The sequence below is a fragment of the Suncus etruscus genome, chromosome 14 (genome assembly GCF_024139225.1).
Source record: "Suncus etruscus isolate mSunEtr1 chromosome 14, mSunEtr1.pri.cur, whole genome shotgun sequence".
Classification (NCBI taxonomy): domain Eukaryota; kingdom Metazoa; phylum Chordata; class Mammalia; order Eulipotyphla; family Soricidae; genus Suncus; species Suncus etruscus.
The window spans coordinates 65,647,892-65,673,490 of record NC_064861.1 but is presented as its reverse complement, the minus strand read 5'-3'; the positions used below and the strand labels follow the sequence as shown (position 1 = coordinate 65,673,490).

The 25,599-nt window shown below is 44.5% G+C and overlaps 1 protein-coding gene and 1 non-coding gene across 2 annotated transcripts in view; one reads left to right on the top strand and one right to left on the bottom strand.

Annotated features, from left to right (window-relative positions):
- Positions 1-7,154: 7,154 nt before the first annotated feature.
- The window catches only part of ZFHX3 (zinc finger homeobox 3), a 221,710-nt gene continuing 203,265 nt past the window's right edge, over positions 7,155-25,599 (bottom strand). The window contains exons 9-10 of the mRNA XM_049786326.1: positions 18,143-23,623; positions 7,155-13,315 (exon numbers count right to left, since the gene is read on the bottom strand). Coding sequence (XP_049642283.1) covers positions 11,490-13,315; positions 18,143-23,623 — 7,307 coding nt within the window. The 3' untranslated portion in view covers positions 7,155-11,489. The remainder of the gene's footprint in view (positions 13,316-18,142; positions 23,624-25,599) is intronic.
- Positions 15,001-15,107, top strand: LOC126029024 (U6 spliceosomal RNA). The gene has a single exon (XR_007502685.1). It is a non-coding gene; the product is annotated as a U6 spliceosomal RNA (small nuclear RNA).

Sequence of the window (25,599 nt, the reverse complement as noted above, 5' to 3'; positions counted from 1 at the left end):
CACAGAAGTCAAAAAAAGTATAGAAGAGAACACTAATAAGAATCAAGAGAATATGAAGATAGAAATCAGAAAACTCCAAACTGAAATTTCAGGTCAAATAACAGGTCTGAAAAACTCAGTAGATGAATTGAAGAAAAAAAATGGATGAGTTTTCCCACAAATTAACAGCAGCTGAGGATAGAATTAGTACACTGGAAGATGAGATGAATAACAACTCCATACAGCAGAAGAGATTGGAAAAAAGCCTTAAAGCAAATGATCAAACAATGGGAAAATTAGTCAAAGAATGGGAACAGATAAAATAGAAGTCTATGATAAGCTCAACAGAAACAGCTTAAGAATCATTGGAGTCACAGAGACCCAGGAAGGAAATCTCCAGGAAGAATCAACAGTCAAGAACATCATTAAAGGGAAACTACCAAACTAATCATTCAGCCTCATAAATTGAGGGGGGAAAAGAATGATACTAGGACCAGTCATATGAACATGTAGTGTAAATAAAAAAAAGACCAGACTGGAATACCAAGCAGAATAGATACCCAACCTATAACAAGCTGTAAGGCAGAGACCATTTGCAGTAGAATTCTGGGGGGGGGGTAAAGGAGAGAGATGTGGAAGAAATGCTCGGAATAAGAGTGGAGGGAGGATAACATTGGTAGTGGGAATGCCCGTCATTCATTGTCACTATGTATCATAAATAATTCTGTGTAAATGAACTTCAGTCACAATAAAAAAAAAGAATACATGTGATCAAATCCTGCATGCCCAAAGAGTACCAACTAAAAGAGACCCCAGAAAAAACACCCCAAGACACATCCTAGTCACAATGACAAACCCCACAGATAGAGACAGGATTCTGAATGCAGCAAGATCAAAAAAAAAGAAATTACATTCAAGGGAACATCCTTGAGATTTACCGCAGAACTGTCACAAGAAACACTCAAGGCCAGAAGGCAGTGGTGGGACATAGTGACAAAACTCAATGAAATATATGCTTCGCCTAGAATACTGCACCAAGCAAAACTCACTTTCAGGTTTGAAGGAACAATACATGGTTTCACAAACAAACAACAGCTCAGAAACTTTACAAAATCAAAACCAGTCTTAAAAGAAAAACTGAAAGACCTACTTTAAGACAAGACTGACCAACAGAGACACCAAATTTTGATAGAAAAATGACACTAAATCCCAGGACAATTCTTTCTCTCAATGTCAATGGACTAAATGTACCAGTTAAAAGACACAGAGTGGCTAAATGGATCAAAAACTCAATCCAACCTTCTGCTGCCTACAAGAAATGCACCTGAATAGTCAGAACAAGCATAGACTCAAAATAAAAGGCTGGAGGAAAATCATCCAAGCAAACAACACCCAGAAAAAAGCTGGAGTGGCCATACTAATATCAGATGATGCAAACTTTATACTCAGGAAAGTTATAAAGGACAAAGATGAACATTTTATATTAATCAAGGTATTTGTACAGCAGGAAGAAATCACTCTCCTAAACATATATGCACCAAATGATGGGCCAGCAAAATATTTAATACAATTGTTGACAAATTTGAAAAATAGTATCAATAACAACACAATAATTGTGGGAGACCTCAACACAGCATTGTCAACATTTGATAGGTCAACCAGACTGAAACCCAACAAGAATGTACTAGACCTGAAAAGAGAAATGGAAGAAAGAGGCCTACTAGATATATATAAGACACTCCACGCCCAGAAACCAGAAAACACATTCTTCTCTAATGTACATGGGACATTCTCCAGGATAGACTACATGCTAGCATATAAAACATACGTCCATATTATCAAGAGGATAGAAATTTTGCAGGCTACCTTCACTGACCACAAGGCCCTGAGATTATATGTGAACTACAAAGGGACACAGAAGAAAAACTTTAATACTTGGAAGTTAAACAGCCTAATACTGAATAACCAGTGGGTCCAAGATGAAATCAAAGAGGAAATCAAAACCTTCCTGGAAACAAATGACAATAGAGACACAAACTATCAGAACTTATGGGACACAGCAAAAGCAGTACTGAGAGAAAAATTTATAGCTTTGCAAGCACACATCAAAAAAGAAGAAGGGGCATACCTGAATAGCTTAAGGACACAACTCATAGAATTAGAAAGTGATCAACAGGGCCCGGAGAGATAGCATAGCGGCGTTTGCCTTGCAAGCAGCCGATCCAGGACCTAAGGTGGTTGGTTCGAATCCTGGTGTTCCATATGGTCCTCCGTGCCTGCCAGGAGCTATTTCTGAGCAGACAGCCAGGAGTAACCCCTGAGCACTGCTGGGTGTGGCCCAAAAACCAAAAACCAAAAAAAAAAAAAAAAAAAAAGAAAGTGCTCAACAAAAAGAACCAAAAATAGGGAGACAGAAGGAAATAACAAAGCTGAGAGCAGAAATCAATGAAGTGGAAATCCAAAAAACAATCTGAAAGATCAACGAAAGCAGAAGTTGGTTCTTTGAAAAAATAAACAAGATTGATAGACCACTGGTAAAACTAACAGAGAGAGAGAGAGAGAGAGAAAGAGAGAGAGAGAAAGAGAAACTTGATAACTTGTATCAGGAATGAAAAAGGAGAGATCACTACTGATATGGCAGATATTCAAAGGTAATCAGAAACTACTGTGAGAAACTCTATGCCACTAAAAATGAAAACCTGGAAAAAATGGATAAATACTTGGACTCTTTTAATCTTCCACGGTTGAATGAAGAGGATGTAGCATATCTAAACAACCCCATTAATACTTAAGACAGTAATCAAAAGAAATTAAGACAGGAAATGAAGACAGTAATCAAATGTCTGCCCAAAAACAAAAGCCCAGGTCCAGATGGATTCACTAATGAATTCTTTCAAACCTTTCAAGAAGAACTACTACCAATCCTGGCAAGACTCTTTCATGAAATCGAAGAAACAGGAACACTTCCAAATAGCTTATTTTGGGGGGGGTTTGGGCCACTCCCGGGGGTGCTCAGGGGTCACTCCTGGCTATCTGCTCAGAAATCGCTCCTGGCAGGCACGGGGGACCATATGGGACACCAGGATTCGAACCAACCACCTTAGGTTCTGGATCGGCTGTTTGCAAGGCAAATGCCGCTGTGCTATCTCTCTGGGCCTTCCAAATAGCTTTTACGAAGCCAACATCACCTTGATACCTAAACCAGACAGAGTTGCTACCAAAAAAAGAAAATTACAGACCAATATCAGTGATGGACACAGATGCAAAGATCCTCAATAAAATCCTGGCAAATAGGATTCAATACCTCATTAAGAAGATCATCCACTACGATCAAGTAGGTTTCATCCCAGGAATGCAAGTGTGGTTTAACATCCGTAAATCTATCAACATAATATACAACATCAACAACAAGAAAAATAAAAAACACATGATTATATCAATAGATGCAGAGAAAGCATTTGATAAGGTCCAACACCCATTCTTGATCAAAACTCTCAGCAAGATGGGAATGGAAGGAACCTTTCTGAATATAGTTAAGATCATCTACGACAAGCCAGTGGCAAATATCATCCTCAATGGAGAAAAACTAAAAGCTTTCCCTCTAAATTCTGGCACAAGACAAAGCTGTTCTCTCTCACCACTCCTATTCAACATAGCACTGGAAGTCCTTGCTATAGCGATTAGGCAAGAAAAAGATATCAAGGGAATCCAGATAGGAAAGGAAGAAGTCAAGCTCCCGCTGTTTGCATATGACCTGATACTCTACTTAGAAAACCCTAAAGACTACCAAAAAGCTTCTAGAAATAGACTCATATAGCAAGGTGGCAGGCTACAAAATTAACACACAAAAATCAATGGCCTTCCTGTACACCAATAGTAATAAGGAAGAAATAAACATTAAGAAAACAACCCCATTCACACAAGTGCCACACAAACTCAAATATCTTGGAATCAACTTGACTAAAAATGTGAAGGACCTATACAAAGAAAACCATAAAACTATGCTCCAAGAAATAAGAGAGGACATGCAGAAATGGAAGCACATACCCTGCTCATGGATTGGCAGGATTAACATCATTAAAATTGCAATACTCCCCCAAAGCATTGTACAGATTTAATGCGATCCCTCTAAAGATACCCATGACATTCTTCAAAGAAGTGGATCAGGCACTTTTGAAATTCATATGGAACAATAAACACCCTAGAATAGCTAAAGCAATCATTGGAAAAAAGAATATGGGAGAAATTATTTTCCCAACTTTAAACTGTACTACAAAGCAATATTTATCAAAACAGCATGGTATTGGAATAAGGACAGGACCTCAGATCAGTGGAATATGCTTGAATACTCTGAGAATGATCCATAGACATACAATCACCTAATTTTTGATAAAGAAGCAAGAAATCCTAAATGGAGCAAAGAAAGCCTCTTCAACAAGTGGTGTTGGCACAACTGGCTAGCCACTTGCAAAAAATTGAACTTAGACCCCCAGATAACATCGTGCACGAAGGTTAAATTCAAATGGATGAAAGACCTCGATATCAGCCCCAAAACCATAAGATACATAGAACAACACGTAGGTAAAACACTCCAGGACATTGAGACTAAAGGCATCTTCAAAGAGGAAACTGCACTCTCCAAGCAAGTGAAAGCAGAGATTAACAGATGGGAATATATTAAACTGAGAAGCTTATGCACCTCAAAAGAAATAGCACCCAGAATACAAGAGCCCCCCACTGAGTGGGAGAAACTAATCACCCAATACCCATCAGATAAGGGGCTAATCTCCAAAATATACAGGGCACTGACAGAAATTTACAAGGAAAAAACATCTAATCCCATCAAAAAATGGGGAGAAAAAATGGATGGACACTTTGACAAAGAAGAAATACAAATGGCCAAAAGACACATGAAAAAATGCTCCCCATCATTAATCATCAGGGAGATGCAAATCAAAACAGCGATGAGGTACCACCTCACACCACAGAGATTGGCATACATCACAAAGAATGAGAACAAGCAGTGTTGGTGGGGATGTGGAGAGAAAGGAACTCTTATCCACTGCTGGTGGGAATGCCGTCTAGTTCAACCTTTATGGAAAGCAATATGGAGATTCCTCCAAAACCTGGAAATCGAGTTCCCATACGACCCAGCTATACCACTCCTAGGAATATACCCTAGGAACACAAAACTACAATACAAAAATCCCTTCCTTACACCTATATTCATTGCAGCGCTATTTACCATAGCAAGACTCTGGAAACAGCCAAGATATCCTTCAACAGATGAATGGCTAAAGAAACTGTGGTACATATACACAATGGAATATTATACAGCTGTCAGGAGAGATGAAGTCATGAAATTTTCCTATGTACATGGATGTACATGGAATCTATTATGCTGAGTGAAATAAGTCAGAGAGAAAAATGCAGAATGGTCTCACTCATCTATGGGTTTTAAGAAAAATGAAAGACATTCTTGCAATAACAACTTTCAGACACGAAAGGAAAAGAGCTGGAAATAACAGCTCACCTCATGAAGCTCACCACAAAGAGGGATGAGTTTAGTTAGAGAAATAACTACGTTTTGAACTATCCTAATAATGAGAATGTACAAGGGAAATAGAAAGCCTGTCTAGAGTACAGGCGGGGGTTGGGTGGGGAGGAGGGAAGATTTGGGACTTTGGTGATGGGAATGTTGGACTGGTGATGGGTGGTGTTCTTTACATGACTGAAACCCAAACACAATCATGTATGTAATAAAGTTGTTTAAATAAAAAAAATAAAGACAAGTTTATGGAAGAATTTCAAAAAAAAATTTCAATGTGATCTTGCCAGATCTTAAGAAAATTATACCTTAGAAGGGCAGACATGTCTTTGTGTCTGAACAATTATTATACTTATCTTCACATGGGTTGGCTGAACAATCATAGACATAACTATGTGGCAAGAAAATATACTGAGATAGAAGGCACCTATTTCACCAGAAACACCCAACGGAAAGGCAAAGATCTTTACTGGGCAAAGATCAGGGTTTCATTGGGGACAGTGACTCTTATTTGGCACAAAGGGTCCAGCAGCAGTTCAAGAAGCAACTTTTCATTTCTTAGTAATGTCTGCACCAATTGTAGATTCTTTTGAAATTTCGAGTTAATAAGGTCTTCTTCTCAGAGAACTATGACAGAAACTAAGGAAAAATAAATGTGGTCGACAATGGCTGACTGAAATAAGAGATGAGGGCTTCAGAGCTCAGCTCCTGGGGTAGGAAATAAACCTTTTGGCTGAGGCTGGGCTAGCAGATGACACAGACCTTGCAAGGTCATAACTTATCTGTAAGATGGGGTAAACCTATGGGCTAGAGCTCTGTACACTAGATGTGCCTATAAAATAGAGGAGAGTGGGAAGGTTTTGGGGCCTGGTGTTGTGTGTATTCTTTTTTATGAATAATTTAAGGCATTTTCTAAAATAAGTGAAGGTTTTTGATGAGAACTGATATCCTCTCATACATAACAGTTATACGTACTGCATGTTTTCTTGTGCTGAGAAAGATTCATTTAATTCAATATACCTTCTACATTTTGTCATGGATCCAATCCCCATGTCAGAGGAGATAGAATTTATTGTCTCTCCTTCCACAAACTCTTTACTTATGATTGTACCAAATGTTTTACATGCTTGCAACTGTTTCCGTAAAACTAGATTCTATTAGCTCTCTGGTTCCATATAACTCTAGATTTGGCTTACTGCCCCCTTTTTAAGAAAAAAAAAATGGGGGCCAGACAATGTTTGTTTTACCCTGGTTCAATCCCCAGCACCACATATAATCTCCTAAGCATCAGAGAATGATTTCTGAGCACAGAGCCAGAAGTGAGCCTCAAGTACAACTGGTGTGCAAAAACAAATAAATAAATCATCTGTGCCCTCTCCCCATCTCCCAAATCAGTTACTTTGGGAGACATAGATTGTCAGGCTTTATCTGCAGGAGGAGTAAAACCTGGGGCAGCTCATGTACCAGGAAATGGAAAAGACAGGATATTCAAAAACACCAAAGAATTGCTTGAAGTAAGTGTCCTCAAGATGCTGTAGCCATTAACCTCATCTCTCTCTCCCTCTCCCTACACACCCCCCACCCCCCGGCCTCACACACACACATTCTGGTGACAGAAGACAGGAACTTTTGCTCATATTTTTTTAATGTATCACAATGAGCAGGAAACATACTTGATGAAATATTTTCAAAGGAGTATATTCAATTACCATCTACAATCAACTTAACTATGACAACAAAGTTTTTGTGACAATTTTTTTTTTTCAGTTTGAAAGTTCCATGTGGTTCTGTTTGTTAGTCTCCATGTATTTTGGTACAGTTCGAGATCAGCATTGTTACAGTAACAAAAAAGCTAACAAGACTACATTATAGAAAAACACCAAGAACATCATTTTTGGTTTCACTTGCTCTATTTTTTTGTTGTTTTTTTTTTGTTTGTTTTTTAAATTTTTTTTTTTTTGTACATTGCAAAGGCTGTTCATATACCTCTTCACCTCAGGGTCACGTTCATTTATGCTTTCTTTCCTACCCAAACTTGCCCCCCTCCCCCCCGAAGAAAGTAAACAAACCAAAAAATTCTAGTCAAAGCTTTGTTTCACAGTGGGCAGTATCAGCGCCAACAATCAACCAACTCATGTTTCTATTTAAAATGTTTAATTTAATTTATTATTTAAAAAAAATATATGTCCATGAATATCAAGTGCACTGGCTTGGGTCACTGTCTCTCTCTCCTGCAACTTCCTGTCATGCCTGATAAACTCAGGTTTAAACACATGCCGTCTGTTTTACTTTATTTTCAATTGTGTAAAACTTTGGCCACATTCATCTCTTTAAATAGCTTTTAATTTAAAAAAATCCTCCTAGATTTATTATTTATTATACTTTTCCATGTGTGTTTCCTTCTTAAGTGTCTTTTTGGAAGGATGAAAGGATGGATGACATAACTCCCATTTGGGTCATTTGGTCCTATGACTAAATGGTGTCTAGCACTAACCCACAATGTGGAGTATTTGGGAAGGAGGGGAAGAAACCAACCAAAGTGAAGAACTAATTTTAAAAGTGAGTTGAGATATTCTACTCAGCTACCTACTATGCAGCAAACGGGAGTAAATTCTCCAAGAGACCAATCCAAACAATTGTGAATTATAGTGGATTCATGCTTTGTGAATGATATACTAGTCATAGCCATGGTGGAGGTCAGCCCACAAACTTCCATCCTGTTCATGTTTGACCTCTAATTTTCACCATCACCAAGTGCTTTGCTACTTCTGGGTCAATGCTGGGACTGACTTTTCCTTACTTTGCATTTAGATGTGGGTGGTACAGTTGTAGAGGAAAGCATTAAGTATACAACCCACTCCAGGTTAAAACGATCACATAACTCACTGAGGAACACTGGTGGGTGGGAGTAGATTTTGCCAATCTACCTAACCACCTTGCTGTTGCCAAATACACCCACAGGTCAAGGCATGGCATAATGAAACAAACACTGACAGTCACTCTGCCTCGCAGAGGAAGGATGGCATAGTAGCTAAAAAAAAAAAAAAAAAAAAAAAGGAAGGAAGGAAGGAAAAGAATTCATTGCAAAAAGGATAGCAGAATTACAAGTGAACTTAAAGTTGAGAGGGAAGGGAAAGGGATAGAAATTGCACTATTACCAAGCAATATCATTTGTAGAAACAAAGTTTTCAGAAAAGACCTAGCAGAATTTGACAGGTAAAGCTAGTGTTAAATTGTTAATTGGTATCACATAGAACCAAAAACAAAAACAATTCTTTTTTATATGAGACAGACAGGGTAACATACAACAGTTAAATGGCAAAAAATATATATATATATTTCATAGAGTTACAAACAAGATAAAATAATGGAAAACAAAAACTGTACAACTTTAAAATTTAAAAATGTTCATCTCAAACACAGGGAGAAATACAATTTTTATTAAAAGAATAGCTTGTTAAAACAGCAAATGTTTTGCGTATTTATTTTGACACCTTATGCTACAACTGGATACTGGTATGAATAGTTAGATGGTATTCTTTAGTATTTCTACTTAAAAAAAAATTTTTTTAAAGAATTTGCACTGTGCATCAGCCTAGTTAGAAATATGTACAACAGTTCAGGATCTACTCTTTCATTAAACTAAAAAACAAATTCATAAAAATAAAATAGTCCCGGCTAAAAAAGAAAAAAGGAAAAAAAAATCCATTTTCAGATCTTGGAATGCTCCAGTCTTTTGCAAAGTTGATGAGTGGCTTCAGCACTGGGGAAGGAAGCCTAAAAGGTGGCCAATGGAATCTGCATTCACAGTCTTGAAAGTTCCCTTTTGAAACATAAGGAAGAGAATAAAGGGGAGAAGGATTTCACACTTTGGGGGGCAAAGGGAGATTTTTTTTTCTGTTGACGTTTGGATATGAAAGTGAAACAGCAAAGCATATATTTGACTCCAAAAATCTACGTTAGCAGCACAAAATTTTCCTTTCAAAGTTCAAACCGTTGGTTTAAGATGAGAAAGGGGGAGTGTTGCATTGTGTTATGTGTTACAGGAATATGAATATTAATGTAAACACAAGTGCCTCACATACGGTTCCTTTTTTGCTTTCTGTACATTGCTATCTGCTTCTTCGTTGGCTGCGCTCTGGATCACTCGCCGCTCAGACTGCCTAACACAAGGACAAAACTTTGAAGTAAAAAAATGTGTCTTTTGGTATATGGAATCATTATTAATAGTTGCCTCTCTGCTTGCAGAAGAAGCACATAACAACCTGGGAATCTTTTGTTTTACTCTTTCCTTAAACTAAGTCTTGTTTGTTTAAATTAGAAACAAATTCTCAAGTAACAAGAACCCTTTCCCTTTTTTCTGCATCAGCAGTGAAAGGGTGTGTCTTTGGATTTTATTTAAAGCATGAAATTTCTTTTTCTGAGAGAGGAAACAAAACAATAAAACCAAACCCCTAACCAAAATCTTTTTTTTTTTTTTAAGAAAAGAAAAGCACGCAGCCCAATTACACAAACCGAAACAAATGCTTTCATTTAGGAAAAGAATATTTGAAGCATCTACCAAAACAAGGAGGAAAAGCGTGAAAAAAAAAAAAAAAACCACTAACAGGAGGGTAAATAAAAACTAAATGCACAAGACTAACAGACATAGGTAACTAGAATTATATGCCTTTAAAAAGTTTCAACTCCCCAACCAAAAATAATCCATAAGGATCCTAATGACCCCTAGAACCCTTTGAAATTCTTTAGTTTTATAAAATAATTCTGCAGCTACCCTCTAAGAAATGAAGGTGGCTACCTTAAGTGGGAGATTATAGGATGGGAAGGGGGAGGAATTAAAGGACATAGGGGAGAAAAGCTTAGGCGAATCAACGGATTTTGCAATCTATCTGCTAGGAATGAACAAGACAACATCGAATGAGGAGCTGTCAGCTGGACCATACAAAAAGCTAAATGTACACAAAAGGTTTTTTTTTTTCCTTTTAAATCTACCATACTGCTTCAGTTCATTTCCAATGCAACAATCTACTCAACACCAAAAATGGTCATATCTATCATAAATACAGAAAGTCAGTTTTTAAAACTTATTTTTTTAAGCTACAAGTCCTCAACACTCTTTGTGTGTGTGGGTTTTTTTTTTTCTCTCTGAAAGTGGGAGTGCTTAACTTTTCCCCTTGAAATTGGCTTCAGCAGAAAAGCTATCCTTAAAATCCCCAGAAAGCTAAAGCAGTTCACATTGTTTTTTGTGTTTTGTTTTTTTTTTCAAATACTTTCTGCCCATTTGTTTAAGTTAACAAAACATAACCAAAAAAAAAAAAATCTTTTCTGGAACAAAACAAAACCAAAAAATAAAAAGCCCGAAATTGAAAAAAATAATATATATATATAAATGATTCTGAAAAACAGAACGAAGTGTGAGCGATTGACCTGAGAATAAAAAGACATTACATTTCTTTTTTTCTTTTAGCAAGCCATTGGTATCTGAATGCTAAGATAGCAAGAAATTGAAAACTGTAATGAGGTGGAATGCTTTCCCATAGAGTGCATGCCGGGCTCCTCTGTGCTATCAATGTGGGGGCAGTTATACAAGGGGGGTTAAGCTCCAAGGACTTTGGGGGAGGCCCTGCGGACTTCGATTTCCCAGACCGATAGTACCTTCAAAAGGACACATGTAACAGGGTTAATTAAGGGTGTTGTTTCTTTTTTTTTAATATTAAAAAAAAAAAAAGACAAGAATGTAAAATCACCGGCATAGATAGGTATATGGGAAAACAACCCACGCTTTTTCTTTTTTTTTTCCTTTTTTTTGTTTTTTGTTTTTTTGTGTGTTTTTTTTTGTTTGTTTTGTTGTTTTTTTTTTTTTTTTGGTTAGAAGCTTTGGAATTGCAGTTAGTCTATTTTTGAAATTGGTTTGTTATTTTAATTTAAATTCATTTTTTTTTGTATTGTTCATCTTCAAAGCTTACAATCTGAAGGTGTCCGTTCCTACACTGGTCAGACCACTGTCCTTGGGGCAGCTGGGGTCTTTGGGACCCTCCACCGGGCTCGCCGGTCCGTCGGACTTTTGGCTGAGATCCGTGTCAGACTCCTCCGAATAGTCGTCTGTTGGCATCGAGGGCTGAACCCCTGAGGTGCTGCATGAACTTGAGGTAACCGTTGAAGATGAGGAGAGAGGAGGAAAAGAAGGGGGCTTCGAGGCCGAAGCCCGGGGGACCACTGGCGGCCAAGACTTCCTGGAGGTGGCGGCATGGGGGGCAGCGGAGGTCGAAGAAGAAGAGGAGGAGGAGGACGAGGAGGAGCAGGAGGAGGACGAGGAGGAGCAGGGGGCGGCGGCCGGCGGGGGTGGGGGGGTGTCGTTTGAGTGAGCGGCAGACTGCGAGGTAGATGCGGTGCTAGGATCGGGGAAGCAGGCAGAGTGAGGTAATAAACTAGGGTGCTCTTTGGCGTTTCTTGCTGCTCTCGTGATTGTTCTGTGTTTGTGCAAGGCCGACTCCAGATGTTGACTCAGAGCTTCCTCCCCACACAGCGCGCTCTCGCACGCCAGGCAGTGGTACGAGCTGCCGCCGCCACCGCTCCCGCCGCTGCCACCGCTGCCGCCACCGCTGCCACCGCCGCCCCCGCCGCCGCCACCACCGACGCCGCTGCTGCCCGTGGGGACGTGAAGCACCATCTCGCGCAGGTTCGCCGCAGGCTGGCCGAAGAAGCAGAGGGCCTTCAGGTGGCTCCTGGCCGCCTCCTCGTCGCCGAAGCCCGCCTGGCACTTGCGGCAGACCAACTTGTACTGCACCTTTGGAACAATGAAGGGGTCGTAGAGGGAGTCCGCACACTTGCTCTCCGCTTCTGGCTCTTCGGGGGGTTTCGGCAGGAGGGGGGACACCTCACGGGGTGCGCTTTTCTGCTCTTCTGGTTTGGGGGATTCTTTGGCAGGGTCTTTGTCTGGGGAAGCAGCCCCCGGGGGGACTGGGGTTTGGCTTGCTTTGGGCTGCTGCTGCTGCTGCTGCTGCGGTGGCGGCGGCGGCGGCTGCTGCACTTTTTGCTGCTGCTGCTGCTGCTGTTGCTGCTGTTGCAGCTGCCGCTGCTGCTGCTGCTGGATGGCCTCCTGCAGGCTCTGCTGGTATTGCTGGTACTGCTGCAGTAGGGAGCCCGGGGACAGGCCCATGAGGGCCTGCGACAGGGCAGGACTGTAAGGGAACAGGCCTTCCATGCCGTACATGGGCTGCAGGTACCCGCTCTGCAGGGCGCCGGGGATCTGGGGGGCGTAATAAGGAGAGAAGCCTGGTACAAAGTAAGGGAGGAACTGGCTCGTCAGCAACGCTGTGGGGTCCGAAGTCAAGGCTGCCTGCAGGGCCTGTAGCTGCGCGGGGTCTACCGCATACTCCATGGCAGGCAGTGGGGTGGAAATGGTGGCTGCAGCAGCTGGGGGAGCCTCTCCTTTCTCCTTCTTGGGGACAGGCAGGGGTTCCCCTTTCCCTTTATGTGCCTTTTCCTTTACCTTCTCGCCGTCTTTGTCCTTCCGTGGCTGCTGTTGCTGCTGTTGCTGCTGCTGCGGCGGGAGCTGAGGTGTGGGTGGCAGCTGGGCTGCAGGTGCCAGGGCAGGTTGCACCTGGGGCTGCTGCTGCTGCGGTGCGGGGGGCTGCTGAGGGGCCATTGCCATGGTGGCTTGTGCTGGGGTCGGGGAGCTCAGCGATGCTGAGGACGGTTTATTTGGTAATCCAGATGTGGGGAGGCCAGGGGAAGGAACTGTTGTGCTGGGTAGACCCATCAAGTTCGGTTTGGGAGAAGTTAAAGCTGAAAGGAAAACAGACACAGAGATCAGGAATGAGGTTGGGGTGCTGAGGCGGAATTCCAAGAGGCTTTTTTTTAAACCAGTGTCACTGCTGTGTGGTCTTAACTCTCAGGGCTCACAAGGGCTGGATCCGCTCAAAGTCAGTGCCTTCTGCATAGATATCCCTCCAGCCTCATATTCTAACCAGGATCCTGGCGTAGGTCAGCTCCTACACTGCCTCTTTCAGCTATAGAATTGCTCACATCTGCCTGCCAATTCCTGTTTTCTTTGCTTGCTCACAGCCATTCCGGGATCAGTCTCTTAGAAATTCTGTTCCCAGCTTGGACCCATGTGAACCAACAGCCTTCATCAAAGTGCTAGAAAAACAGTACAGACAAGGGGCAGCACCTGAAGTTGTCCAGGAGAGAGGGGACAAGAAATGAAAACCAAGGCAAGAAACCTGGCCAGACACCAAGGCCACATGAACAATCATAACAGGTCCTGCCTGTGCTCATTTGAGCCACTGCTCTGGCCGACTGTGTGCCTTGAGAAGGCAAGGAAAAGAGAAGGAATGGAAGAAAGACAACAACCCAGCCAAAGAAAACACTCCACTACCTCTGGCTTGGGTGATCTGTTTTAATGAATCTATGGAAATGTGACCTGCTGATGAACATGAGAGCTAAAACTGTAGGCACATGTACAGGAAGAAGAACCAGGCCCAGAAATGGCACCAACAATTCCTAAGACCTCAGCAGTTCTCACACTTGGGCTTTAGTGGGCACCGCACTTCTCACACCTGATCATGGATGGCAAACTACTTTGAAAAGACACTACCGTATTTTCCGGCATATAAGACGATTTTTGAAACAAAAAAAAAGTCAACCAAAAATCGGGGGTTGTCTTATACGCCGAGTCTATCCCGAAAAATGTTTCAATATGCCGCTAAACGAAAATTGTCTGAATATTGCCACAAAACAAATTTTCCAACTCGATCCTGCACCAATCACTGCAAGGCTACTCGGACCGCCTCTCTAACTCAGCCAATCCAAGCAGGCTTTTTATGCATGCAAATTAGACAATGTTCTGGACCCGAATCTACACTGTAAAAAGTCTGCTCAGATTGGTCAGAGTCAGAGAGGAAGTCTATTACAGTATAACCTTTGGACCTTCGCTTGTTGTGATTGGCTCACTGTGGTACATGAGCACAGGAACACATGCAGCACATGAATGTTCGGTCTGATACAACGAATATAGGCCTAAACCTATGTTTTAACTGCAAAATTAGGGGGTCGTCTTATACGCCTAGTCGTTTTATATGCCGGCAAATATGGTAAGTCCATGTGGAGTAGAGCCCTCCCCCTCAGTCTCAAGCTTGGGCCCTAATCTGCCATGTAGGATGAAACCACAGTACATGATTCTCAGCCATCTGTACTCATACCCTCCCTGGCCCACACCCATCTCCTGATTTGAGTCTTTTGTTCCAGGGTGACAAAAAACAATGCTGCCACTGGTAATCTCATCAAAGCATTAGGGAAGAGAACACTGTCAGGGGTGAGGAACAGAGTATCCTGGATGATGAAATGCTGAGAACAGACAGGGAGATGAGGACAGAATGCAGACAATAGCTTTATTCACCACACCTGAGAAATGGGCGGTACATGACCATTCACTTCAGCAGATGCCAAAAATATATAAAATCAGAAATCCTGTGCTCGCTTTGGCAGCACATATACTAAAATTGGAATGATACAGAGAAGATTAGCATGGCCCCTGCGCAAGGATGACATGCAAATTCGTGAAGCGTTCCATATTTAAAAAAAAAAAAAGAAATCCTGCAGCCTCACAATATTTTATTTGCCCCACTTTCTGCTCGAAAGATGGGGCATGGGTTTTCATAAAGTGACACAGTTCTTGGGAGAAAAGACATGGAAAATAATGTTGATTTCTAGTAAAACAGTACCATAACGAGTCTATCAAACTGCATTTACAAACTCCCAAATTCCAGATGGAAAAAATAAAGTTGCTTCTAATTGCCCATTCCAGAGAAACAACATGGGCACTCAGATACCCGAGGAGAATGCTTCTCTCAGCATCATACTGCATCAGGAATTCATTCTTCCAAAGCATTAGAAGGAGCCCACTGAGTCATCCAATTTCCATAAGGGATGTGTTTGATTCTGAAAAACTCTGTTATGGCTCATTGGTTAAGTTGGCACAAACAAGGTGGAGACAGAGTTAGGAATTCTAAACTTGGGCCTTGTTCTTGCTGTCTGCTTCTAGGAACAGGTCTATTCCTTATTTCAGTTTTGAGTTAAAAGCAAAAGATTAACATGGCTAGGAAGGAAAGTCTGGAGATTTCTCCCCACCCTCCAACACCCTCATACTCTTTACTCCTCATTCTAGTGGCTTTAGCTATTCAGAAAGAAGATACAGATTAGAAAGCCTTAAACTGATTTTCTGTATCTAGAACTGACCATCACAGGAGAGTTCAATTTTAGGAAACATATACTGGCCTAGCCCCTACTGGCCCAATGTAACACAACTGCTGGCTTCATCTCTACAACTATTCTACGACCTCAGTTTTCTCACCTACAAGATTAGAACTCCCTTGAGAGCAGTTCATGTACCTCTGGAGTCAGACTGAGTTGGTACAGACTATGGCTGGAACACAGACACCATGTCACCTTGGGACAACATCTAACTTCTCAAAACCTTAGCTTTCCACAGGGAGTATATGAAAGTTCATATGGAAAGAGCTTCTCATGGGACCTGGGGCTCAATCAACACAAGTCCTTTCCCTCCCATTTCAGATCCAGCCAGTACTTCTATGACCTATTGTATAGTCCAGCGGTCATTTCTGGGGTACCCCTAACTGCCTTCAATAATTAAAAGTACATCTTCCTATCTTGAGTCCACTTTAAGTGGTCAGAACCTGAGCAGCACTAAACATATACCTGTTGACTGACTGGCTCATATTGGGTGATGTGGAAGGAGTAAATTAGCACTGGGAGCCCGGAGGCCTGCTGGGGGCTCTGGCTCCACCCTAGCTTGCTGAATGGTCTTGACCTCTCTGGGCCTCAGTTTTCTCATCTGTAAAACAAGGGGAATAGATCAGACATTCTGATTCTAATTTATTCACATTATTATGTAATGTCGGGCCTTCCCCAGCCCCTTTCTCAAGGTCGTAGGCTCCAAGGGAAGTTCAAGATCTGGCTATTTTGCACAGCTTCTTTCCTCGCTTATTCAAAGATATATGTACACACATATGCTCATATGTACATATATTTATATATATTTGGTCGTGGGGGAAGGTGGTTGGGCCACACCTGGCAGTGCTCCTACTCCTAGCTCTGTTCTCAGGAGTGTGCCTGGTGGAACTCGAGAAACAATATATATAGTACCAGGGTGTTCAAACCCAGGTTGGTGGGATGTGAGGCAAATGCCTTAAGCCCTGTACTAGCACTCCAGCACCCCAGCCCCTCCTAGCTTGTAATAGGTTTGGCATCATTCTGTGATGCTACTTGCCAATACATATAATGACTTTTGCGACTCAATATTTCCTTTTTCACTCTTCTCTTCCAATAAGAAACTAGGTCCAGAAATGCAATAGTTGAGGTTAGTCTCTTATAAAAAAACACCGCCAGAACCATAAATCCTAAAATTCATTCATCCAGAAATCAGACTATTCTGGGTAGAAACTGAACTGCACCCAAGCCCTGGGATTAGAGACACAGTCTGAATTCCAGGAGACATTCTGGGGAGCTCTCTTCTGGGAAGTGTACACCACTCAATGTAGCTTGTCAGGGAGAGGGAGGCAGGCTGTCAGGAGGTTAGGTCTCATGGTATCTGGAAGGTGAAGGTTAATTTAGAAAGATGAGGTCAGAGGAAGAGAAGGAAAAGGAACAAAAGGTACACAGTAAGAAGTGAAGATGGGAAATGAAGAGGTGAATCAGAGATCCCTAAAACCAACCATTAACATTTCTATCTGGAGGACTAGCACACACTTCATGCCAAAATTCAGGACTACATTGCCCAGTAAAAGATCCATTGTCTATGCGACTGTCACTGGAAATTCAAATAGCTGCTGCTGTTTAGGCAAGAGAATCCCATGTATGTATCTACCATATAAACTCTTTCTTCCTAACATGAGTTCTCTCGCCAGAGAAGCTCTTTAAAAAGGGAGACAAGAATCATAAGTGAGGGCCAACACTTGATTTAAATGCTCTTGACCAGCATTTGGAATGACTAGGAAATTCAAATATCTTTCACACTTCTCTATATGCGATTGGTATTTCACAAACATTAATGGCAGAAGCTATGGTAGAAAGCTTTCTATTGACAACATCCCAGGATATCTTGTATGCCAAGACCCTCAAAATTCTCCCCTTGGGCACATGCTCTATTTGGGCATGAGAATGGTTGCAGAGGAAAACATTCTACTTGTCCTAACTCTCAGAAAGAATGGGCCATATATACCCCAGCACCAGGAAGACTCCATGAAAGGGACCAGTCATGTTGTTTGTTGTTAAAGAACTAGAATGGGAAAGCATATTATCAGTCTGGCACCAGAGTGGGCAGCTGCATAATCCTCAAAGGAGCATCTAGAATAGTGATGGCTATCCTTTTTGAGCCCAAGTGCCCAAACTGCTGCACAATGCCCGGTCCTCCCAATGGCCAGTCCAGTCCTGCTGCCAGGTGAGCTGCAAAGCAGACACTGGCACACTAGCCTCCTGCTGCGCCGCATATCTTAATTGTGGACTCCTTCCTATGTGCCAGTTGCAAGGCCTTTGCATGAGACCGCTGGCACGCGTACCATAGGTTCGCCATAGAGGATCTAGAATAAAACCCACCTGTGTTGGATGGAGTAAAACCCGGCAATGAGGGGCTGTTGAGGCCAGGGAGCAACACGGGAGGGATGCCCTGGAGCGCTGGGTAGGCGGTAGGAAGGTTAAGAGCTTGTAGGGGGGCATTGTCAAACATCCCTTGCTGCTGAGCTGCCAGTCCGAGGACCTCATTGGCCTTTTTAATCCGGTCCAACTCTTGTTGAGCCATCAACTGCCGTACAGTGGCTGGGTCAAAGTATTCTTTTTCCTTGTCCAACTGGCTTCCAATGGTGTCTTTAACTTTGGAGATATGCTGTTGGGAAAAGATATGGTCACGTACAGACAGCCGCGCGCTGTACTTGATGCCACACAAAGTGCACTCTGTTTTGGGTCCCTCGTAACTTGTTTGGTTTATACCAAAATGTTTGGCCATGCTTAGCTTGGACTTCTTTTCCTTCGCTCGGGCATTCTGGAACCAGACCTGAACAACTCTCTTTGGCAGTCCAATGTCATTGCCCAGGACCTCACACTCTAGCATGGTGGGTGTCCTGTAGTCATTAAAGCATGACTTGAGGACCTTTAGCTGCAGATTGGTCATTTGAGTGCGAAAACGTTTCTGCCCAGGCCGATCCCCACTGTCTCCAGATTTACCTGCGGACCCACTTGCACCAGGACTTGGGGAGCAGGGGTCTGCAAGGCTTGAGGTTTCACTGTAGTCCACGGTACCTTCATTGTCATATTCCTTGCTGTAGAAGCTCGGGGCTGGGCTGACCAGACCGGAAGACAACCGATCTTCATACTCAGACATTGCCATCATGGCCGCTTTGGTCAGCCCTTCATTGGGCCCAGAAGAGGATTTGGTTTCAGTTGCTATTCCCGTCGCACTGTCATTATCTGCATTGCCCTCGTCTCCTGTGGTGGTGTCCGTGATTGCCGTGTTGACAGAGGAACAGTCGTCATTGTCCAGCTTAGTTTGGTCAAAGTTGAGATTAACCGAGGACATGGAGGGGCTTTCAAAGTCTTCGATTCCTTCCACTTTGATAGAAGAAGGACTTAGAAGAGTTCGGGGAGACAACTCCATGGTCTTACTTACAGGCGACAGGGGGACCCCTTGACCATCACTACTGCTTGGGGGAAGGTGGGAAAAGCTCGTTCCATCAAAAATATCTCCTTTCATCTGGAGTCCTCCGTCACAGTCCAAGAGCATTGCAGACAGAGTGAGGTTATAGCCAGCTCTCTTGGCTTCATGCCAATGGCGGGACCGGATATGAGCCTCCAAGGCCGTCTTGGCTTTGAAGAGCGCTCGGCAGAAAGGGCATCTCCTATGGGCCTGGGCAGGGCCCACTGCCCGGAATTGCCCTTTCCTCTCCCGGGCCCGAGTGTTTTGAAACCAGACCTGCACCACACGTTTCTTCAGGCCTACCTCATGCGCAATGTGATCCAACATCTTGCGAGTGGGGTTGGAGTCCAGCAGGTACTTTTGGTAGAGAATTTCTAGCTGCTCAGGTGTGATCGTGGTCCTCAAGCGTTTGTCTCTCTGAGGCTCCTCTCCTCCTGTGCCGCTGTCATTCTCGCCAGGGCTTGCGCTGGCCTTTTCCTCCAGCTTCCTCTTGAGTGTGTTCATCGTGGAGGTGGGCGTGGATGGGGAAGTGGCTGAGCTGGCCGGGATCTGAGGGATGGCCCCAGAGAGCAGCTGGCTTGCCAGGAGCGGGTTACTAGGGTCAAAGAGCATGAAAGGCATATCCAGTGACCTGTCCAAAAACTGGGGGTGGATGAACTGGTTCTGTGCGCTCAGGAAGTGGAGCTGCTGGTGCTCCTGCCAGTGCTCGAATGATGGGAAAGCCAGCTTGCACTGGTCACACTGGTAGGGGATGAGCTGAGGAGGTAGGTTGGCCAACTGCTGAGGCGTTGACGTGTGGAGGGGCTTGAGAGGGAGGTGGGAGAGCTGGGATGGGCTGGGGCTCGACTGGGGCAGGGGACACTGTGGAGGAGGTGCTTGTGGAGGAGGCTGTGGCAGCGACGGGGCCGATGCCAGCGGTGGGAGCTTCTGCTGGGCTGTGTTCGCCTTGGGCTCAGCCTGGTCCTGCTGGGGCAGTTCTGCCTTTGGTTGACCTTGCTTTTCTTGGGTTTGCACTGCCTGTGCGCTGGGAGGTTCAGCCTGCTTTGGTTTCTCGTCACTTGCCTCGGTTTTGGAGCTGAACACAGCCAGTTCCTCAGCTTCTGCCGTGAGTTGCAAGAAGGCAGAAGATGTGGTGTTGGCTGAGGGTGCTGGGGCGCTATATGCCTGTGAGGGCATTGGGGTGCTACAGGAGGAGCTGGTGGGAGTCAGCATCTCCAGGGCGTCCATGGAATCCTCGTTTTGACTGTCCTCCTGCCCTTCCTCATCCTCATCCTTGTAGCACAGCTTCTTCTGGTGCTTGATGAGATCGAAGATGCGCTGAAACACCAGGCTACATTTTTTACACTGGTAGTTGAGATTGCTCGTTCGAATGTACCGGTCATTCGTTAGCTCTCGCCGCTCCCCGTCTTTGCCCTCTCCCTGATTCTCATAGTTCTTCCTGGCCTTCTGGCGGGCATTCTGGAACCACACCACTATGACGCGGGTTGGCAGGTTCAGCAAGTTCGAGAGTTGTTCGAACTCATCATCCTTTGGGTACGCGTTGGCATCGAAGAAGTCCTGAAGAACCCGCAGCTGGTAATCGGTGAACCTGGTTCTCGACGACCTCTTGCTTCCCCAGTACTCCTGCTTCTGGGGCTCTGGCGAGGGGGGACGGGAGTCGATCTTGAGCTCCTCCAAGCTGGTGATGGGAGGGTTGCTGAAGTTGTAGGGGGAGTCCTTGTTGCGCTGCCGCTCTTTGAAGAGTGTGTTCCGGAACCAGTGTTTGATGACTTTCTGGGGCAGGCCGGACTTGTCTGCCATCTCTTTAATCTGTTCTTCGCTGGGGGAGTTGTTAATGTCAAAATACTGCCGCAGGACTCGGAGCTGGTCGTCCGTGATCCTGGTGCGAGGCCTCTTGTTCTGCTGCTGGAGCAGGCTGGGGTTGAGCTGGTGCTGATATAACTGAGCCAGGTCTGCGGGCAGAGGCTCCACGGGTCCTAGCTGAGGGGGCAGCTGAGCTGGCAATGTCTGCAGCGGCATCGTCTGCATCATCAGTGGCGAGAAGATGGGCAGCTCCATGGGCATGGAGAGCTGGGTGAGTGGGACGGAGGGCTGGGTGGGCGCGATAGTGGGTGAAGCAATGGGGGGAGCCGAGGCAGGCACGGCCGGCGCAGTGGCAGGCTGTGGGGGTGCTGCAGGCAGTGGTGGTGGTGGAGGGGGCGGCGGCGGCGGCGGTGGTGGAGGCTCCGGAGTCTGCGGCCTCAGGGGGTACAGTTTATCGTAGTGCTCCCGGTACTGTTTGGCAAACCTCTCCAGCTGCTTGAAGGGAAAGTAATTCTGGTGAACGTGCTCCTGGTGACTCTTGAGAATCAGGATGTTGGAAAACAATTTGCCGCACGAGTCACATTCAAGCTTTTCCAGGTTCTCACCCTGCTCCGTCTTCCCATTCTTCTTCTGCACCTTCTGCTTATTCTCATTGTACTGAATGACCAGCTCGAAGCCAAAGTTCTCCAGCAAGGCCTTGGTGGCGTTTCCCCTGGCATCAGAGGCAATACGTGGTGGGAGCATGGAGGCCTCAGACCCAGGCCCCGGGGTCAGCTCCTTTTTCTCTTTGCCCTTCAAAGCATCTGGCAGTGACTCTTTTGGTCCCGTGTTGGCGTCACTGCTGTCGGCACCGTCCCTCTCTCTCTGGTTCTCCTTCTCCTTGTCTTTGACAACCAGTTTGTTTTTCTTCTCAGGGTGCAGGCCAGGTTGTAGGAGGGTGGCGTGGCTCTGGGACAGTGGCAGCTGGCTTTGCTGCTGAGGTGGTGGTGGCTGCTGCAGGATCTGAGGGTGGCTCTGTGGCGGGAGCTGAACCTGAGCCTTCAGGTCATCCAGCAGCCCTGGGCCCGTCCCCGTCAGCGTCAGGGCCCCGCTGGTCACGGGCAGGCTCACCTCAGGGTTTAGCTGGAACTCGGCGCTGGGGATGTAGAAGGGGAAGAGGAGGTGCTGCTGCTGCTGCAGCTGCAACAGAGTCTCAGTGGTCATGGGGAAGTGAGGGAGCAGAGTGGGGTTGAAGAGCTGGGACTGGATCAGGGCAGCCTGTTGCTGCAGCTCCTGCTGCAGGTGAGCCTGGACTTGCGCTTGTGCCTGAGCCAGTGTCTGTGCTTGTTGCTGCTGTTGTTGTTGCTGCTGCTGCTGCTGCTGTTGCTGCTGCTGCTGCCGGGATGCAATCATATCTGCCAGCTTCTTCCTATTGGCCTCCTTGGGCTCCGAAGGGGAGGAAATGTTGGCACCCATGGGATTCCCCAAGGCTGGCATCCCTCCACTCTCTGTGGGTGCCTGGCTCAGTAAGCCAGAGCTGGCAGCCAGCCCTGCACTGCTGGGGTTGTTAGTGGTAAAGGTGTTGCTGCCACTGGTGCTTACAGGGCTGGGTGTGGAGGAGCTCAAGGAGGAGACACCGCAGCCACCACCGTTCCCAGTTCCATTGCTGCTGCCACTGGCAGCCTCCAGCTTGGCCGCTCGGGCTTTGGTTTGATGCAGCACAGATCTCATGTGGATCTCCAGAGTGGAGCTCTGGCTATAGGCCACGTTGCAAGTGTTACACTTAAAAGGCTTGTTGTCTGGGCTGCTGGTGGGTTCCGGCTGACCAGTTGCCGACTCCTGAAGGGCTCTCTTCAACTTATGCAAGTGGGACACGGAATTGTAGTGCACAAGAAGGATGTTCTTCTGAGTGAAAGACTCTTTGCAGACAGTACACTTGTAAGGGCGAGAAGGGTCTAAGAATTTCTCCATGGTGAAGTTGGGGCCCTTCCTGAAAGGTAAAGCTCTCTTTGGCTCTGAGCCTGAGTCCTCTTGTACTGACCCAGAGTCACTACCCGTAGGGCTCTGCTTGTCTTCCAAGTCACTCTCTTCCTCCTTGTCTTCCTCAACGATGATGGTATGGTCCTCTGCCAGGGTGGGGTCCCCCATAGCCAGGAGATCCCCATTGGCCAGCAGGCCGCCATAAAGTTGCTGGATGTCGGCCTCGCTCAGCTCCAGGTGGCTGGTCTCCAGGTGTTTTTTCAAAGCCTGGAAAGTTCGGAAACTGCGCTGACAAAGACAACACATGGTGGCCGCCCTGATCACGTGGTACTGAGAATGGAGCTGTAGCTTCTCGATGGTCTTGAAGGCCAGGCTGCATTGGTTACAGCGGTACTTGTACACGTGGCGGTCCGACACAGGCAGCTGTGGCCTCTTGGCATGCACCTCGTTGAAGTGCGTTTGAAGAGCAGCAGACGTTTTGAAGACCTGGTTGCACCCCTTCTTCCAGCACAGGAAGCCCGATTCTTCTCTCATGGCACCTGGCTCGGCAGGAGAAGATTTCAGGTCCCCACCATGCTCTGTACTTGCTGATGGTAAGATGTTCTTCCCCAGGTCCTCTGAGGTCTCTGCAAACACACAGAAGACAAATCAAGAAGGCTTGAGGGAGGGTAAAGATGGCTCATGTAGAGGCTGTAATGATAGCACAGTGGGGAGGGCATTTGCTTTGCAAGCAGCTGACCTGGGTTTGATCCCTGGCATCCCAAGATCTCTGAGCCTGCCAAGTATAATTCCTGAGCACAAAACTAGGAGTAACCCCTGAGTACTAATGGGTGTGCCCCCAACATAAAAAAATAAAATGACGGCTTCATGTCAAGGTGCCACCAAAGGTAGCACTTACCTAGAATCTCCATATAGCCACCAGCTGCTCACTCCACCTAAGTACACATTAGCAAACAGATATACCCAGACACGAAAAGAAAAAGTTTCCATTTATAATATGCCTGTATCATGTCACATAGATCTCCTAAAAAATATATCATTGCTTTATTTAGAATGATCAATTTCTCCAGCACTAGTGTGAAGTTGACTGACCTGACACTGCATTTCTCTTTGACGAGTCCTTTATTTTTTGAATTTTGGTTTGGGGGCCATGCCCAGCAGTGCTCAAAGCTTACTCCTGGCTCTATGTTCAAGGATTATTCCTAGTAGGGTTCAGGGGAATATATATGTAGTACCAAGGATCAAACCTGGGTTGGCTGTGTGCAAAGCAATTGCTGTATTATCACTCTGTCCCTGAGTTTTTTTTTTATTTTTATTTTGATCATAGTGGCTTACATATCTTTCACTTTAGTATTTTAGGTACATATTAACACTGAATCAGGGGAATACCCACCACCAAATTTGTCTTCCCCCCTTCCCCGTTCCCTTTCTGCAACCCATATCCCCCACCGTCACCCCCTGGGCTGCTAGAGTAGGTGGTCCCCTCTTTGTCTAGCTTACTATCATAAGCTAGATCATAAACAGATCCTACATCTGTTTGGTCCTGGTGCCCTCCCTTGTTTCTCCCTCTATTTGAGAGGCTAAGCTAATAAATCGAGTTATGTGGTTTTGTTTGAGGGAGAGAAAAGCAATAGAATGGGGTAAAGATTAAGCAAAAAAAATTAAAAAGAAAATAATAAAAATATGCTGAAAATGGGCGGAGTCCTTCTAGTGGCTATCAGCCTCAATTTGAGAGAGGACTTGAAAAAGGTAATTGAAACACCATAACAATACAAAAATAAATGTCAAAATAAATATCCTGTGAGCCCTACAGCAATAAAGAGAAGCACCACACAATAGTCTCGGTTCTGAATTCAAATCATGCCGGAGTGCAAAAAGAAAGAGAAAGATAAAATAATATAAAATATAAAGGAGACATCAACTTCAATATCTAAACCAAAATAAGGATGTCAAAAAAAAACAAAACAAAAAACCAACAACAATCAATCAATCAATATATATGTGGAAAAATGATTATTTTGTGCTTTTTTTTTTCCTTTTCCCCCTGCACAGGCACAGTAACTATTGGGGATATTATAGAGGGAATTCTCTTGGCCTAGGAGATACAGGGTTTCTCCATCCCTCAAGTATACTGTCATGGGATTAACTATAGACTCCTTGCATGATCATTTACTCTCCCCTTGGTGCTTTTGTGGTGTATGGAAGACTTCTGCTTCATCATGGATGGTAAAATCAGTCCTCTGTATCTAGAGATCTTGGTGACTGTGCAGCTCAAGGAATGGAGCTAATGATGAAGGCTTTCTTTGTGGTTCTAGTAGTTCTGCTTCTTCAGTGTCGTTTTAATTCATCTTCTGTAGTTGGTGTTCTTGGTCAATATGTTGCTACTAGGATGGAGCCTGTGTCCCTGAGTTTTATATAAGAATTTAGCATAATGGATCTGAATTGTGGAACATGTGAGTACTGTCCTAGTGATATGGGGAAATTAATGAGCGTTGCTACACATTATTCATAAAAGGTTCATTATTTGTAAAAAGTTTGGGGATATATATACATATTAATATATACATATATATTTTATGTATTCATAAAATTTCTTGTAATT